At 42.5% G+C, this 15,320-nt stretch overlaps 1 protein-coding gene across 1 annotated transcript; it reads left to right on the top strand.

The window, feature by feature from the left end:
- The first annotated feature begins 3,083 nt into the window (after positions 1 to 3,083).
- Positions 3,084 to 9,415, top strand: LOC123427954 (helicase-like transcription factor CHR28). Its single transcript, XM_045112099.1, has 13 exons — positions 3,084 to 3,272; positions 3,874 to 4,285; positions 4,408 to 4,611; positions 4,727 to 4,905; positions 5,011 to 5,082; positions 5,174 to 5,248; positions 5,339 to 6,293; positions 6,805 to 6,935; positions 7,458 to 7,685; positions 7,802 to 7,843; positions 7,933 to 8,547; positions 8,661 to 8,870; positions 8,987 to 9,415. Exons 2-13 carry the CDS (start codon positions 3,949 to 3,951, stop codon positions 9,086 to 9,088), a joined length of 3,150 nt encoding a protein of 1,049 aa, XP_044968034.1. The 5' UTR covers positions 3,084 to 3,272; positions 3,874 to 3,948; the 3' UTR covers positions 9,089 to 9,415.
- Positions 9,416 to 15,320: the final 5,905 nt, after the last annotated feature.

The following is a 15,320-nucleotide window of genomic DNA, read 5'->3' as shown; positions in this document are numbered from 1 at the left end:
ATCTTGCTGACACGCACCCACCGTCTACTGGAATAAATGCATACTACTCCCTTCGTTCCTAAATATAAGTCTTTTAAGCGATTGCACTAGGGGTCTACATACGGAGCAAAATGATTGAATCTATATTCTAAAGTATGTCTATATACATCCGTATGTAGTCTACTAGTGAAACCTCTATAAAGACTTATATTTAGGAACGAAGGGAGTACTTAGCATTGTGCTCGATGCAGCTCGGCCGACGTGATTTCCATTTTGTTATCTCGTCCTCTCACTCATTGCTCCGTACTCTCTGCTTTTCGGTTTATAAGGCTGGTCCTAGTGAGAGTAACTTAGGTAGTATCATGTAACTGAGACTAGCAAACATGATGATGTGGCAGACAACTAAAGAAGAGAGAGAGGATTAGAGTAACATATGTAGATACTGTAATATGTTAAATGATATGCTACTATGTGTCATGCATGTCAATAAATAAGGTCATCTATGATACTACTTTATAATACTATGCATTATGGAGGTAGTATCATATAATAGTATCATATGCATGGTACTACTATATGATACTCCCCACTATGGTCAGCCTAAGGTTCGTATCTGAAATCACATTAACCAATGTGAATTGTAAGTGGATGACACTAGCTTTAACTAGTCAATGAAATATTTCTCACATATTTAATTTGTGAGACAATAAATGTAGCATCATCCTCTCATTGGACTTGCATGGTGAATGTAGAAAATGATGCATGTATAATCACTAATTTTCTTTCTTTAATCTCTATGAATTAAATATGGCATGGGACTCAAAGCACTTTAAATCTCAGCTGCAAATCCGGCCCCTCAGACGCGTGCGGACGCGCCCGGTCAGTGCTCGGGCGTGTCCCGGTTAGTCCATATAGCCACATTTCTCATTTTCTTTTTCATATGTTCGGTCACTTGCACGTGATTGGGGGAGAGAGGAAAAGAAAGAAAGAAAAGAATAAATAAAGAAAAGAAAAGGATGGTACGTGATGGGGTCGCGTCCTATGTGACGGACTAATCGGACGCGTCCGTGAGCCCTCATATTCTTTTCATATTTGGAATGGATATGAAGGTTCGCGGACATCTCGAACATATAAGTATGAGGGGTCATTTCTCTCTCTCTCTCTCTCGTGTCCGATCAGTGACAGGAGTGTCCATAAATTTTATGAGGGATCACTTGAGAGATTCGGCTGTAGATGCTCTTACGACAATATGTATGCATTGTCACATCGTCATACACCATGCATGCGGAGCAAGAAGGGCATCAATCTGGTATCTGGATACGTTGAAAAAGTAGAAACACCCTCGGCATGGGACACGTGGTTAGCAAACTAAAAATTCAAAGAGAAGGTAAAAACACTAACAATCTTTTCATGCTTTCTTCATTGCCCATTTGAAAATTTTGTTAACATAATACATACGTAATCACTCATGTATATGTGAATATATTTATCTTTAAAAATGCACACACACATCTTATTTTTATAAACATCTTCGTGAGACTAAACTAACATATCACCTTAAGATTTATGAAGTTATCATAGACGTCTCGTCATCGATGAAAAACATACCATTTTCTTTCATTGTATGTGGATCGACGAAAATTTTGAATTAAATAAAGAAATAATGCGAGCATCGTGACTTAATCCTGATGGGCTAGGAATATCATTTTTATTCTAACCATTCAATCATAGATTGGTTCGTGTCTATTTTCACCATTGTTAATAGTGTCTCTCCTTTGTAACATCCAATCACAAATTTATGAAGTAGTAAAATCATAAATAAATACTCTACGTAATTGAGAAAAAAAATCATAAATAAATACGGGCAACGAGCAATCACACGCGTCAGTCAGCCAACGGTAAGAGCATGGTTAATAATACAGCCAACAACCGTTTATAAGAGCATCTCTAACAGTCCGTATGTTCAATCGTTGGTATAAGTGTCCACATCAACAACCAACAGCACATCATACAATCTCTTCAATGAAGTGTATGTTAATCGTATGTAAAATAACTAAGGGGGTCCACTAAATATGGAAGAAATAACCATACTTGCCTTGGAGCTTGTGCGTGAACCGTTGCTTCAAGTTCATACGATGTCATTCTCTCTCTTCTTTTATTATACGCCATGTCATCAAAATCATCTATGTGGCAATTTTACCAACGATGATCATACGATCATTGGATATGCCCTAAGGAGTTGCCATGTCATATAGATTCAACTCAATAGCCGGCATATACAATGGTCCTGTTTGGATCCTACGGTTAGAGTTAGAGTTGGTTAGATTGAACTCATCTAACCCTCAAAAATCCAAACAGGGTGGGTTAGAGTGGGTTAGATGCATCTAACCCACTCAAAAAATCTAACCCACCCAAGAGGTGCTTTTTTGGGTTAGAGTTAGGTGGGGCCCAGAAAAAGTTACTTTTTTCTCTCCCTCCACCACACAAAATCCTAGATAAAGGAGCCAAATGATTGGAAAAAGTACATTTATTGACAATCTAACCCTTCCATCCAAACACCTCTTTGGTTAGAGTTAGTTCAGGGTTAGTCTAGAGTTAGAATTTAACTCTGACCTCTAACCGAATTAGAATATCCAAACAGGCCAATAATAAATTTTAGATGTGTACTACTCCTACTTTAGTAGTAGTTGACCCACCTTACAATCTCACAAAGTGTCTTGTGTCTCGTGCTGCAACTGGCTACTCATCAAGAGCCCGCTTCTTTTCTTTCTCCTCCAACTAAGCAAAGATATAATATTATAATCCTTATAACCTGCTTATTGCTTATGTCACTTTATTGTACTTGCTCTCGGTACAGGGTCACGCCGTGAGCATTCACCGTCGGGTTTCCTTCCTTCACAAGCGCCCCCGGATACCCACCCTCCTCGTCAGAGCTTTTCCAAAATCCAAACCTCCCAGCCAATCCGAACATTCCCTTTCCCGCTCCACCATGCCCCGCCGACACGCGGGCCCCCCGCGCGCCGGCCCCACCAGACAGTGACCCGAGAGGGGGGCGGGCGACGACCGTCGCCCGTTAAGTCCCAGGCCACGCCCCACCCCCGCCCGCCCGCCCGCCGCCACCAACGAACCGCCCTTCCTCCCTAAATCCCCTCGCCCACGATCCCATTGGCGCAGCCAGCCGGGTTCCCGTCGGCCACCTCCTCCCCGCCGCGCCCCCGGCGATCCCCGCCCGCCGCCCGCGCGGCCCGGCGCCGGCTCCGGCCTGGCCTCTCCCCGCCGTCGCTTTCCTGGGGGTGAGTTTTTTTTTTTTTGAATCTTGGTTCGGACGGAATGGCGTCGCGAGGCGTTTTTTAATTCTTTTCGACGGGGGAGGCTGGGGTTGGCCGGTGTTTGGGGGGGGGGGGGGGGGGGGGCGGTGCCGGATCCTTCCGCGGTGGGAAGCCGAGGGATTCATCCGATTCCGCCTAGGTCGGGCGCTCCGAAGGAACCGGCCGCGTCGGCGGCTTGGGGCAGCTCTTGCCGATCGTGGGCGAGACCGACTAGGATTGCGCGTCCCGTAGATTCGTGCGCGACTCGGTTGTCCTCATTGCCCCGTCGTCTCTTTCAAATATAAATTAGTCGCCCGCGACGTAGTTTGCCACATGTGCTTGTCTTACGACACCGTCCTGTTCCTGTTATGCCTTTGGTTTGAAAAATACAAAACCGTTCAGGTTTCAGTGTAGCTCTTTGTTGAATCTGAGACCGCAATTCCAGCCACTGCTGTGGCTTTTGAACGCATTGCTGTCGGAGAGGTTTATCCACCTGCTTCTTGCACATTTTTATCTTGCCCACATTTGTTTGTTATTTAGTACAGGCGTTGTTATTGCCAGCTAACGTGTGCTTGGCTTCTTTCAGGATTTAGACACTTCGATCGACAAGACCGCCCCGGCCGTTGCTCAGGATAGCTGACAAGTTTGCATAGTCACCAACATGGAGATTATTGACTTGTGTTCAGATAGTGAGGACGATGTTAAATTGTGTTCAAAAGGCAAAGGCATCACTCACCTGTGCTCAGAGGACAGAAAAGACAATGTTGTCCCTATAGATGGAGTTGACTCCTCTCTTCTTTTACTCAACACGCCGTTTGCCAAGAATAATGCACAACAGCCAATCACTTTGGATGATGATGATTGGATAAGTAGCAATCACGCTTCATGCTCTTATAGATCTCCGGCTGGTTCGTCACACAGGATCTATCCTCTCTCAAGTTCTTCGCTGATGCTATATGATTCCTCATACGGTAAAACCAAGCAGGAAATTGATGATGGTGAGTACACTGCATCTATCCTTGATTAATTCTGACAATTAACAATTTTTAAAAGGGCACCGCTGCAGCAGCCTGTGACTAGTAAGCAAGATTAATGTTTCTTCACTGTTCAAATTTCTCAGATGATGATATCTATATGTATTCTGTTCCGCCTCAATCATTTCCAATCAGTCATCCAAGTTTGAGTGACGAGGAGGATCTTACTGCAAGGTTTAATTATGTTGGAACAAGTGCTGATGATGGAACTGGGATGTTTTCATCTGCAACATCAGTAGATTGGAAACCACCTTTTGGTAGCAGCCAGGTCAAAACTGATAGCGATAATGGTGCGTAGTATGTACCTTATTCCTTTGTAATACTATAATAGGTGTAATTGTACAAAAGTAATCATGCTGGTGCAAACCGTAACTAAGATGCCTTTTTGCCTTTTGTAACTGTCAGATGATGTCTATGCGTATGAAGGCCCACATTCACATAGGATGTTTCCTCCATCAATGCCGTCCTTTAATCCAGTTAATGGCCCTGAATTTTCCAATGGCTTTAGCACGCAAAGCCATCCAAACGGGGAAAAAAGGCCTCTTGGTTGTGATGAGAGAGCTATATATGAAGAAGCGCTACAGGTATATAATGTTACAAGTCACTGTGGAGATCATATGTGTTTTAATTGCCTGGTGGCTTTGATCGGATTCTAATTACTATGGATTGTAAACAAAACTTTTATGCAGCATATCAGTCAGGAAACAAAGGAAGAAGATCTGCCTGAAGGTGTTTTGTCCATATCACTCCTTAAGCATCAGGTAAACTTCAACTTCTAAAATCTCAGCTGTTGTAATTGGTATGTTTGCTCTGGCTATCCTGTTCACTGCTATGTTCTTTTATGTTTGGCAGAGAATAGCACTAGCTTGGATGCTCTCCAAGGAGAATAGTTCGCATTGTCCAGGTGGAATTTTGGCAGATGATCAGGTTATTTTCATTTCCTAGCTTGTTGCACTTTCTGTTAATTATTTTACCACTTCTCCTTTTCTTAGCGCCCGATAATTTTCCATGTTGTAGGGTCTTGGGAAGACAATATCAACAATTTCCCTAATACAAAAGGAGAGGGTTCAGCAGTCTAACTTCATGTCTGCTGATTCCGACAGTAAAAATTCTGTGCCATTAGACCTTGATGATGATGATATAGTGATGGCAATGGACAAGAAGGAACCCTCAGACAGTCTTGATCATGAGCTCTGTTCTAGTTTGTCGGGGAGTGCTTTTAATAATATGGCCAAGAATGTTAAAGTTGAGCCCAGGAAGAAGGCCAGAGTGGGTTCTGCATCAATCTCGAGGTCTGCTACTAGACCATCTGCAGGAACACTGGTGGTTTGTCCGGCTAGCATTCTTAAGCAGTGGGCTAGTGAGATCAAAGCCAAGGTTACTGAAAGTTCTAGATTATCTGTTTTGGTTTATCATGGAAGTTCAAGGACTACAAAACCAACTGAGTTGGCAAAATATGATGTTGTTGTGACCACATATACCATTGTAGGCCAAGAAGTGCCCAAACAAGACTCTGATGATGACATGGAGCCAAATATCGATGAAAAGTATGGGATATGTCCAGATTTTGCTGCTCGTAAGAAAAGAAAACTGTCTAAACAGACCAAGAAAAAGGCAATAAAGAAAAAGAAGCTTAGCAGTTCCGACGCTGACCTGGGTGGTGGCCCACTTGCCAGAGTGAGATGGTTTAGAGTTGTGCTTGATGAAGCTCAAACAATAAAAAATCACCACACTAAATCTGCTAGAGCCTGTTGTGGACTAAAAGCAAAAAGGAGATGGTGCTTATCGGGTACACCTATGCAAAATACAATTGACGATCTGTACAGTTATTTCCGCTTTTTGAAATATGAGCCGTATTCTTCATTTAGTTTGTTCCGCTCAATGATAAAGGGCCCAATATCTAGAGGCTCAAGTCAGGGATATAAGAAACTTCAAACTGTCCTGAAGATAATTCTGCTGCGGCGTACAAAAGGTGAAATAAAATACTTTGACAGTTTGTCTACATATATCTGTCTGCAATTGTGTACGTTTTTGCTATCTATATGCTGTAAAGGTGTAAGATCCACTCACCTTGGCCTACAGAACCGAATTTAGCATAATAACCATATATTTATTTGACTGACATTCTATATGGCGACATGAATTTATCTTTATTGTCTTGGAAAATGCATTTTCTTGTATGTACATTTATTAGCATAAATGTCTCCTGTTCTGCCAGCCATTAAATACATATGAAAACTAGAAACTGAATGAGCAGGAACAAAGTACAGAATTATAGGGAACCAATTATCTAGGCAGTAATCACCTTTCGATTTTATTTATTTGCTGTTTGCGTATAGTAATCCGTTTCCTTGGACACCAGCTCCATCATCTTTTTTGTCTTTAACCTTGTAAGCTGCTCTTAAAGTACTCTTAACTGTAACTTGGTTCTTCGTTGGCTGAGATATTCTGGCATTGATTCACTTCTGAACTGTTTCCATTAGAAACACTACTTGATGGAGAACCAATTATAAAAGTACCTCCAAAGACAATAGAGCTGAAGAAAATAAATTTCACACAAGAGGAGCGGTATTTCTATTTGGCTCTTGAAGAAGGTTCTCGGGAAAAGTTCAAGGTAGGTTCGTTTACGAACTTAATTTTATTAAGTTTTTACATCCTTGGTCACTCAGTTGGATATTGTGTTTAGATCATATCTAAACTTTTGGCAATTAGGGTGCATTAATGTTGTCTAATCTCAAAAGCAGTATCTCCTGTGCACTTTTTGAAGTAAAAGAAAAACAGCTCAGTTTGAGTTATCACAACTCAGTTGTGGCTTATAAGAATATCTCTTAGAATAGTATGATTATATATTGTCTATTGATACTTCCCAAACTATTTGTTATCCCGGTTGTCTCATACCGACCCAGAACCTTTCTATCCGGTGAGCTTTTTAAACTGTATTGGGCTCAGAGGGATTGTTCGGTACCTTAGCTATTTTTTTCATGAACATAATCAGAATATTTGCATTTAACATTATAGCTATTATGTTTAGCAGTCAGTTTAACATTGATGCTCTTAATAATTTATACCTTTATTTTTTTTCCCACAAAATATCCTTTTGTTTGTGTTGCTCATATGTTTCCTGTTTATACCGCAGGAATTTGCTGCTGCTGGAACAATAAAACAAAACTATGCAAACATTCTTGTATTGCTGCTGCGGCTTCGGCAAGCTTGTGATCACCCTTATCTTCTGAAGGATATGAGCAATAAAACAAATTATACTGACCCAGCTTCCATAGAAATGGCAAAACAACTTCCTAGGGAAATAGTGATGAATTTGCTCGAAAAGCTGGAAGTACGGCGACCAATTTGTATGATATGTGCGGTAAGCAGCCTGGTCACTCAACATATGTATGTTTAAAGTTTATTCAACATCTGTATGTCAACATCTGTATGTGTAAAAATTGTTACCTTGCCTCTGGAATATTCATTTTTCTGCAGGAGCATAGAAATAATGGGATGGAATCTCGCACAGGACCAAAGGTTGTTGTTTTTATTTAGCTGAAGTATTTGTTCTTTCACAACTATTTTAATGTGTATAGAATAATTTAGCTTGTCCCCTTGTTTTGCAGGAACCACCGGAGAATGCTGTTATAACAACATGCTGCCATATTTTCTGCTATGAATGTGCACAAGAGAGCTTAAGTGAAGAGGAAGTCTGCCCTGTTTGCAAACAGAAATTATGTTCTGAATTGCTTTTTTCACGCCCAGTACTAAGGCTCTGTATCTCTGATGAGTTGGAGTCATATGCAACAGCAGCAGGAGATAGTTCTGCAGCAGCAGCAGCAGCCGCAGATAGTTCTGTAGTGGTAGCAGCAGCTGCAGATAGTTCTGCAGTGGTAGCAGCAGCATCAGCAGCAGATAGTTCTGCAGCAGCAGCAGCAGCATCAGCAGCAGATAGTTCTGCAGCAGCAGCAGCAGCAGATGAATCATCCTCGATTTGTGAAGCCAGTTACATCTCCTCAAAGATCAAGGGTGCCGTTGACACGCTGAAATCAATCTTCAACACACATGGCCCTGCTGATAGTGATACTCCTAAGGCAATAGTCTTCTCCCAGTGGACTGGTATGCTGAACGTCCTGGAGCTTTCACTGAATAGCAATTTCATAAACTTCAGAAGGCTTGATGGGTCAATGTCCCTTGACGATAGAGAAGAAGCAGTGCAAGAGTTTAAGGCTGACCCAGAGGTACGTTCCACTCTTTTTCTTTTTCAGCTTATTGCATTAGAAACTAATAATATTCATCTCCACCATTCAAACAACAAATATTCAGAAAAAAACTCTTTCCGTTCCTCATTCAGGTTAGAGTGATGCTCATGTCACTGAAGGCTGGTAATCTTGGCCTAAACATGATAGCTGCTAGCCATGTGATCATGCTCGATCCCTGGTGGAACCCTTACGCTGAGGACCAGGCAGTTGATAGAGCCCACAGAATCGGCCAGACACGTCCTGTGACTGTCACTCGTTTCACAGTCAATGGCACGGTGGAAGATCGAATCTTAGCTCTGCAGGTAATACTTTGTCCAGACATGTTGGCGCTCTACTAGTCTACTTGTTTGTATGTCCCACCCTTTATACTTCTCCCTGTGTTTTTGTCGTGACAAATTGTGTATGTTTCTGTTGCCAGGCGAAAAAAAGAGAGATGGTAGAATCAGCTTTCGGCGAGAAATCAGGTGGCATCTCAACTCGGCTCACCGTGGAAGATCTCGGATATCTCTTCAACATATAGGGAGCTGATCGCGGGCCTTGGCGTCAGCTATTGTGCAAAGCTTGTTTTGCACAGGTTTTTGGAGCACCTGTCGTTCGATTATTTTGCAGCGGTGTTATTGTGGAGCCGGTTGGCTCATGTAATTAATTTACGCCCAAAGGTCTGCTGACCCTAGAAAGTCTCACGTATCTAGATAAGAAACCCTTGTCTCTTGATATGACATGTGGGCAAGATGATTCGTTTTGATTTGTATGCTCTCATTTGAGAAAGGGAAAACATGATGTTATGGTCGTACCTTTGGTCAAACTTGATGACTTTGATGATATACATAAACTTGTGTTTAAGTTATGTGTGCAGGCAACTGCCACCTTGTTTGTTTAGGCAGAGGGTGAACAATTTATCCGATCCCTTGCAAACTTCACTGCCACCTTTTGTCACATTTGTCACAGCCTGTGTGTTTTTTGTGTTTTTGTGTTTTTTGTTTATTTTTTTAATATTTTATCTGTCGAACTGTGCATCCAGATCTTGTACCGCTTTCATGGTTGTGTTTCTTGTTTGAGATTTTTAAAACTAAATTCCATATTAATAGATTTGAATAAACCAAAAATTATAAAAATTGGGAGCCCAGAAAAATAATAACATGAAAAAAGCCGGAAGCATGACTGTATTTGCTTGAATAAAAAATGTTTAAAAGCACACTTGTGCTTTTCACTTTTCGAAAAGCAAAGCTATGTTCGTACCTAAAAACACAACTATGCTTTTCACTTTTCAAAAAATACAACTGTGAGAAACAAATATATGCTTCACACGGAAGCACAACTCCCTAGTGTGCTTCACACGAAAAAATCAGAAAACATTTTTTTCTTCAAAAACCTAGGATAAACCAAGCAAAATAGAAAAAAAAGAAACCCTCCACAAAACACAAAAAAACACACGTTCTCATGAATGTGTCCCGTGTGTGATACATGGCGACGGCTGAAAACAATAAGAGATTTTTATATCTGTCCCTGGTTTCTTAGCTCTACTCATTCATCCCCACGCTTTTAACTTTTGCTCATTTTTCTCCATTCCCTTGACCGAAATCCTTAGAAATGGTCACAACGGAGGATGCCGTGGGGTCAAACCGTTGACCGTGAACTCTGACAAGTGGGGTCACGCTAGACAATGTCGCCCGTTGGACCTGACTAGTGGGGCCGTGTTGGACGGTAGTGTTGTTGGACCGTTGGGGGCGTGGTTTCCTAGGACTGTTGGGCCGTTGCATGAAACGCATGTGCGCGTCGCCACGACAGAAGCCTGCTATGCATGCAGGACATCCCTAGTAGTGATGCCTGCCTGCACCGATGCATGCCGCCACGATGTGCTGACCGAGCCGCTTTCCTGCACGTTAGCCGCCGCGGATGCAGCAACGGTCGCTATCGCTGGTTCGTCTCTTCTCGCACACGTGCCTCCTTCATTTAGAGCATCGTTCAGCCTTCTCGATCCACTCGCATCGATTCAACGTGGCAATTAAAGTTGGTTTTAAAGTGGCATATCGATCGTCGCGGCTTGTTTGAACGTAGCAAATCCAGAGCGCGGCCAGTGCCCTTATTTAAACCACCTATCCCTCCACCTATTCTCCGCACATCCATGTGTGTCGTCCCCTTCTCTCTTCTTCACTCAAATCCAGAGCACTCTCGAAGCGAGGCGAGGATGCAATACTACGGCTCCACCTTCCAGCTGCCACCTATCGTGCTGGAGAGGCGGTATTCCGCCAGCAACTTGGGAAGGCTAGAAATCAAGAATCATATGGTAGGAATGTAATATCTTGATCTCAACACATGAGTAGGTGGTTCTCTCTCAGAAAATGAATGGCGAAAGTGTTGGTTCGCTCTGACTGCTCCCTCCATGAGCGAGAGAGCAGTGGAGGGGCTATATATAGACTTCTCCAAAATCCAACCGTTACAATATTATTGCCCAACTTGGTGACACCAAAGTTAGAACTCGGTGCTACCGACTAGTGCAAAATGTCCTAACTTTTTAATTTTCGGTGAGACCGAATGGAACATCTTGGTGAGACCGATTGGGCTTAACCTAGACATATCCATCACTTCTGAGGTTCCGAAAATGAAACCTTGGAAATTCCGTAACTCAAAATCTCAACCACAGAAACTTGGTCACAACTTTTCGATTCCACGTAACACAGACTTAGTCCTACCAAGGTGTTGAGGTTTGGCATAGGTTTTATCTCGGTGGGGCCAAAGTGGAAATCTTGATGGCATCAAATTTAGAGTTCAGGGTTTAAGACAGAGGATTTTGTGAGAATCTTTTGGTGGCATATCTCTAAGCACTTGATCAACCAGATCATTATCGGTAGTTCATCCCCTTTTAATAGTATTATCTTTCCTATGGACTCAATTGTGATTAACTCACACAAAACAAAATATAGAGTATTGGAGCTTTTGCCAATAAGAATTATTTGCATCTTAGGGGACCCTTCTCACAATTCCTAGCCAATCCATTCATTGAAATTTCCTAAAATATACTTGATAAGCTTATTAGTTCAATGAACTATATGTTTTTATTAATTACCAAAATCGTCTATGAAGAAGTTGTGCTTTCAGAGGGGTCGTCTAGTCACTGATCTTCCGGAGTAGTGGATCCAATTGTGTCTTTGTCTTATGTAGGTCGTGTTTGAAGGTGTCTTTGTCCTCTGGCTCCTTCTCTAACCAGCGAAATTCGACCAACTTCGGCGTCGTCGGAGAGCTTGAGGTTATGTTCTCTAGATCTCGATGATCGCCCATCCCACTTCAACACCATGTTCTTTAGGATGGCGTTCTTTTTCCCAAATCGTTATGAGTGTTTTCTGAACAACTGATTTCTTGGCCGTTGCATCAACGACGTTTTCTTGGTTCCGATGGTATTTTGTAGGTCCAGAGGCGGTATTGAGATTTGCTCAAGGTATGCTGCCGATGAGTGCAGGAAAAAGACGACATAGATTTTCTAATGTCACGTGTGTAATTTTTCATTTCTGTAAGGATGTTCTTGTAAGGGTTGATCTAACTTTAATATATGACCATCGACCTTTTCACATTTCTTATGGAAGAGTTACTCCCTCCCTTTGGTCTAAACTTCTAATTGATTTTAATTCATTCTGAGATAGTCTTGATCGACACCTTTATTTATGCGATTTATAGAACAAAACGGACGGTGTGAGATCCATATCGAAATACATTTTACATGCGAACTGAGTGTAAATCACATGGTTAAGTTCTAGTCCATCGGGTTTATGTCATATACTTGAGACTGATGCTCGTATTTTTCTGGAATTTATTTCAGGTTTTCTGGCAATGTTCGTTCAGTGACATGATAAGTTCTACGGGGTGTGTATGATGAGTTTGTCAATCTCATGATTTAATGTCGGCTCTGTATCTTAAGGTGTTCATAAGAATCGGATGTGCGTGTGTGTTCATATGGATGAATGTATAAATGTGTATGTAAGCATTTATGATGGTACTCTGTTAAAAACACCATTTACACATATGAGTGCAAATTTGTATTGCATAAATACACCATGTATTAAGTAAGTGGGTATCGAGTTCAATACTAAGAAAACATCCCAAGCTTTCCTCATGTCGGCGTCGCCTCCGGTGCAGAGAATCTCAACCTCCCCCCCCCCCCCCCCCCGCGCGTCGGCGGGAGGGACCCCGTTGTTGTTTTTTGTTAGGTTTAATGTTTTGGTTGGGACTGTGTGGCGACATCGATGTCCCTTAGTAAGAATAATGCCTCCCACGTTCTATATATCCCCACCTTAATGATGTGTGTGGCGTCGACGTGGACGTGTTGAGGTGTGTCTCCTTTGGATCTCGTAGGATTCGATCGGTGCTAGTCTCCGATGCATCTGTGTCACGTCCAAGATGCGACCCTATCCTCAATTTGGCACGAAGGCCTCGTCAGGGATAGAAGCGCATCTCGTCGTGTCGCAAGAATGGATATCGTTACAAGTACTGAAAAGATGAGATATATATAGAATTGGCTTACACTCGCCACAAGCTACATCAGAGTCACATCAGTACATTACATAAACATCAAGAGTAAGAGCAGGGTCCGACTACGGACGAAAACAAACGACAAAAGAAGAACGACGTCCATCCTTGCTATCCCAGGCTGCCGGCATGGAACCCATCCTAGATCGATGAAGAAGAAGAAGAAGAAGAAGCAACTCCAAATGAACAATCAACGCGCTCGCGTCGAGTAACCTTTACCTGTACCTGCAACTGGTGTTGTACTAATCTGTGAGCCACACGGGACTCAGCAATCTCATTTCCAAAGGTATCAAGACTAGCAAAGCTTATTAGGTGAGGCAAGGTTAAGTGGTGAGGTTGCAGCAGCAGCTAAGCGTATATTTGGTGGCTAAACTTACGAGTACAAGAATAAGAGTGGGAAGATCTACGCATAACGGACGTGAACTACTGATGATCAAATGAATGATCCTGAACACCTACCTACGTCAGACATAACCCCACCATGTCCTCGATCGGAGAAGGAACTCACGAAAGAGACAGTCATGGTTACGCACACAGTTGGCATGTTTTAATTAAGTTAACTTCAAGTTATCTAGAACCAGTGTTAAACAAAGTTTCCATGTTGCCACATAACCGCGAGCACGGCTTTCCGAAAGATTTAACCCTGCAGGGGTGCTCCAACTAGTCCATCACAAGTTACCACAAGCTGCATAGAAATCCTCAATCACGAAGCTCGCGATCTCGTCGGATTCCCTGGTGGAAAACCTCAACTCTCTGATTACCCAAAGCATCACCAGAATCCCGATGCACAAGATATCTCGTCAAAGGTAAAACTAATCCAGCAAGGCCGCCCGACGTGTCGACGATCCCGATAGGAGCCGCGTATCTCGTTCTCAGGATACGACGGATAAGCACAGCGTACGGTGGCCTGATAGAAATCTCCCGAGTTGCCCCGGGTTGGCCCCGCAAACGGCTCTAGTTTTGGACCAGCACCAACAGCATTGCCCCCCCGTATTATGTAGAATTACTCCCCGGGTAGCGCTAACTCCCTATGCATTTCAAATTATCAAATTATTATGTTGGGCAAATGTAGTACCAATGTTGGGCCTTGCCAGACCAGCTTTAATCTAAAACGAATTATCAAGGGGGTCCCCATAACAACCCCGATCGTGTTAGGAACGCTCAATTATGGAACATAACACCGGTAGCTGAAACTAAGGGGGCAAAGGTGGAACAAAACACCAGGCTAGAAAGGCCGAGCCTTCCACCTTTTACCAAGTATATAGGTGCATTAAATTAAATAGCATTAAATATGGTGATATAACAAGGAACCCATGTTTTCACATGGAAGCAATGCACCTGCAACTAGCAACGCTAACACAGGGTTAAGCAAGCGGTAACATAGCCAATCAGTGGTTTGCTAGGTCGAACAGGTTGAAGGTTAACAAGGCATTGTTGAGAGGCTGATATTTAACATGTGGTAGGCAACGAGACATAACGACAGAAACGACAAAACTAGCATGACAATGATAGTAATGGTATCTGGGGAAATGGTCATCTTGCCTGAGATCCCGCTTGGAAGAAGAATGCCTCCGTGAAGCAGACGAACCGACGTAGTCGAACGGGTCCTCACAATCCGACATGCTGCGGAACTCTATCGAAACGAAGCAAACCGGAAACACAAATCAACACACGGAACTCACCACACGATGCACAACACAAATGATGCATGAGCAGCTGAATACATGCAAGTCACGGCATGACAATTTCACACAATCAAAACTACACATTAAGTGAAGTTCAATATGCAACGAGTTGCATATTGACGAAACTCCACATATGAATTATTTAGTTCACTCCCGGTTATTTACACGGCAATATTAATGTTGTCAAACATGCAGGAGGTGAAGCGGAAATTAAACTACCTATCTAGGCATTTTAAATGAGGTCGGAAATGTCTTATAGCATCTCCGAAACGACCTCACATGTTAATTTATAATTCTATCCAGATCTGAACTAACACATTTAATTGGTTGTTAAACAGAAAAAAAAAATAGGTTCACGTGATTCTACGCGTCATTTCAAGCAATCTACACATAAAGAACATCTCCAACGGAGCTACGGTTCAAAAGATACAAGCACCGCAAGATATGATGGCATAAATGCAGTATGTGTGCAACGACGGCCGCGAACACTTCAAAACATACAACAGCAAGAGAAAAATGAAACTACATGAGATTCTAAGCAATTTT

Source organism: Hordeum vulgare, chromosome 2H, assembly GCF_904849725.1.
Source record: "Hordeum vulgare subsp. vulgare chromosome 2H, MorexV3_pseudomolecules_assembly, whole genome shotgun sequence".
Taxonomy (NCBI): Eukaryota; Viridiplantae; Streptophyta; class Magnoliopsida; order Poales; family Poaceae; genus Hordeum; species Hordeum vulgare.
This window is presented reverse-complemented; position numbering and strand designations above follow the sequence as displayed.

Excerpts from the sequence above, each read along its gene's own strand:
- LOC123427954 (XM_045112099.1), top strand. The coding sequence starts at position 3,949 with ATGGAGATTATTGACTTGTGTTCAGATAGTGAGGACGATGTTAAATTG. Across the intron at positions 4,286-4,407 it reads CAAGCAGGAAATTGATGATG|ATGATGATATCTATATGTAT; the intron begins GTGAGTACACTG and ends CAAATTTCTCAG. Across the intron at positions 8,548-8,660 it reads AGTTTAAGGCTGACCCAGAG|GTTAGAGTGATGCTCATGTC; the intron begins GTACGTTCCACT and ends TTCCTCATTCAG.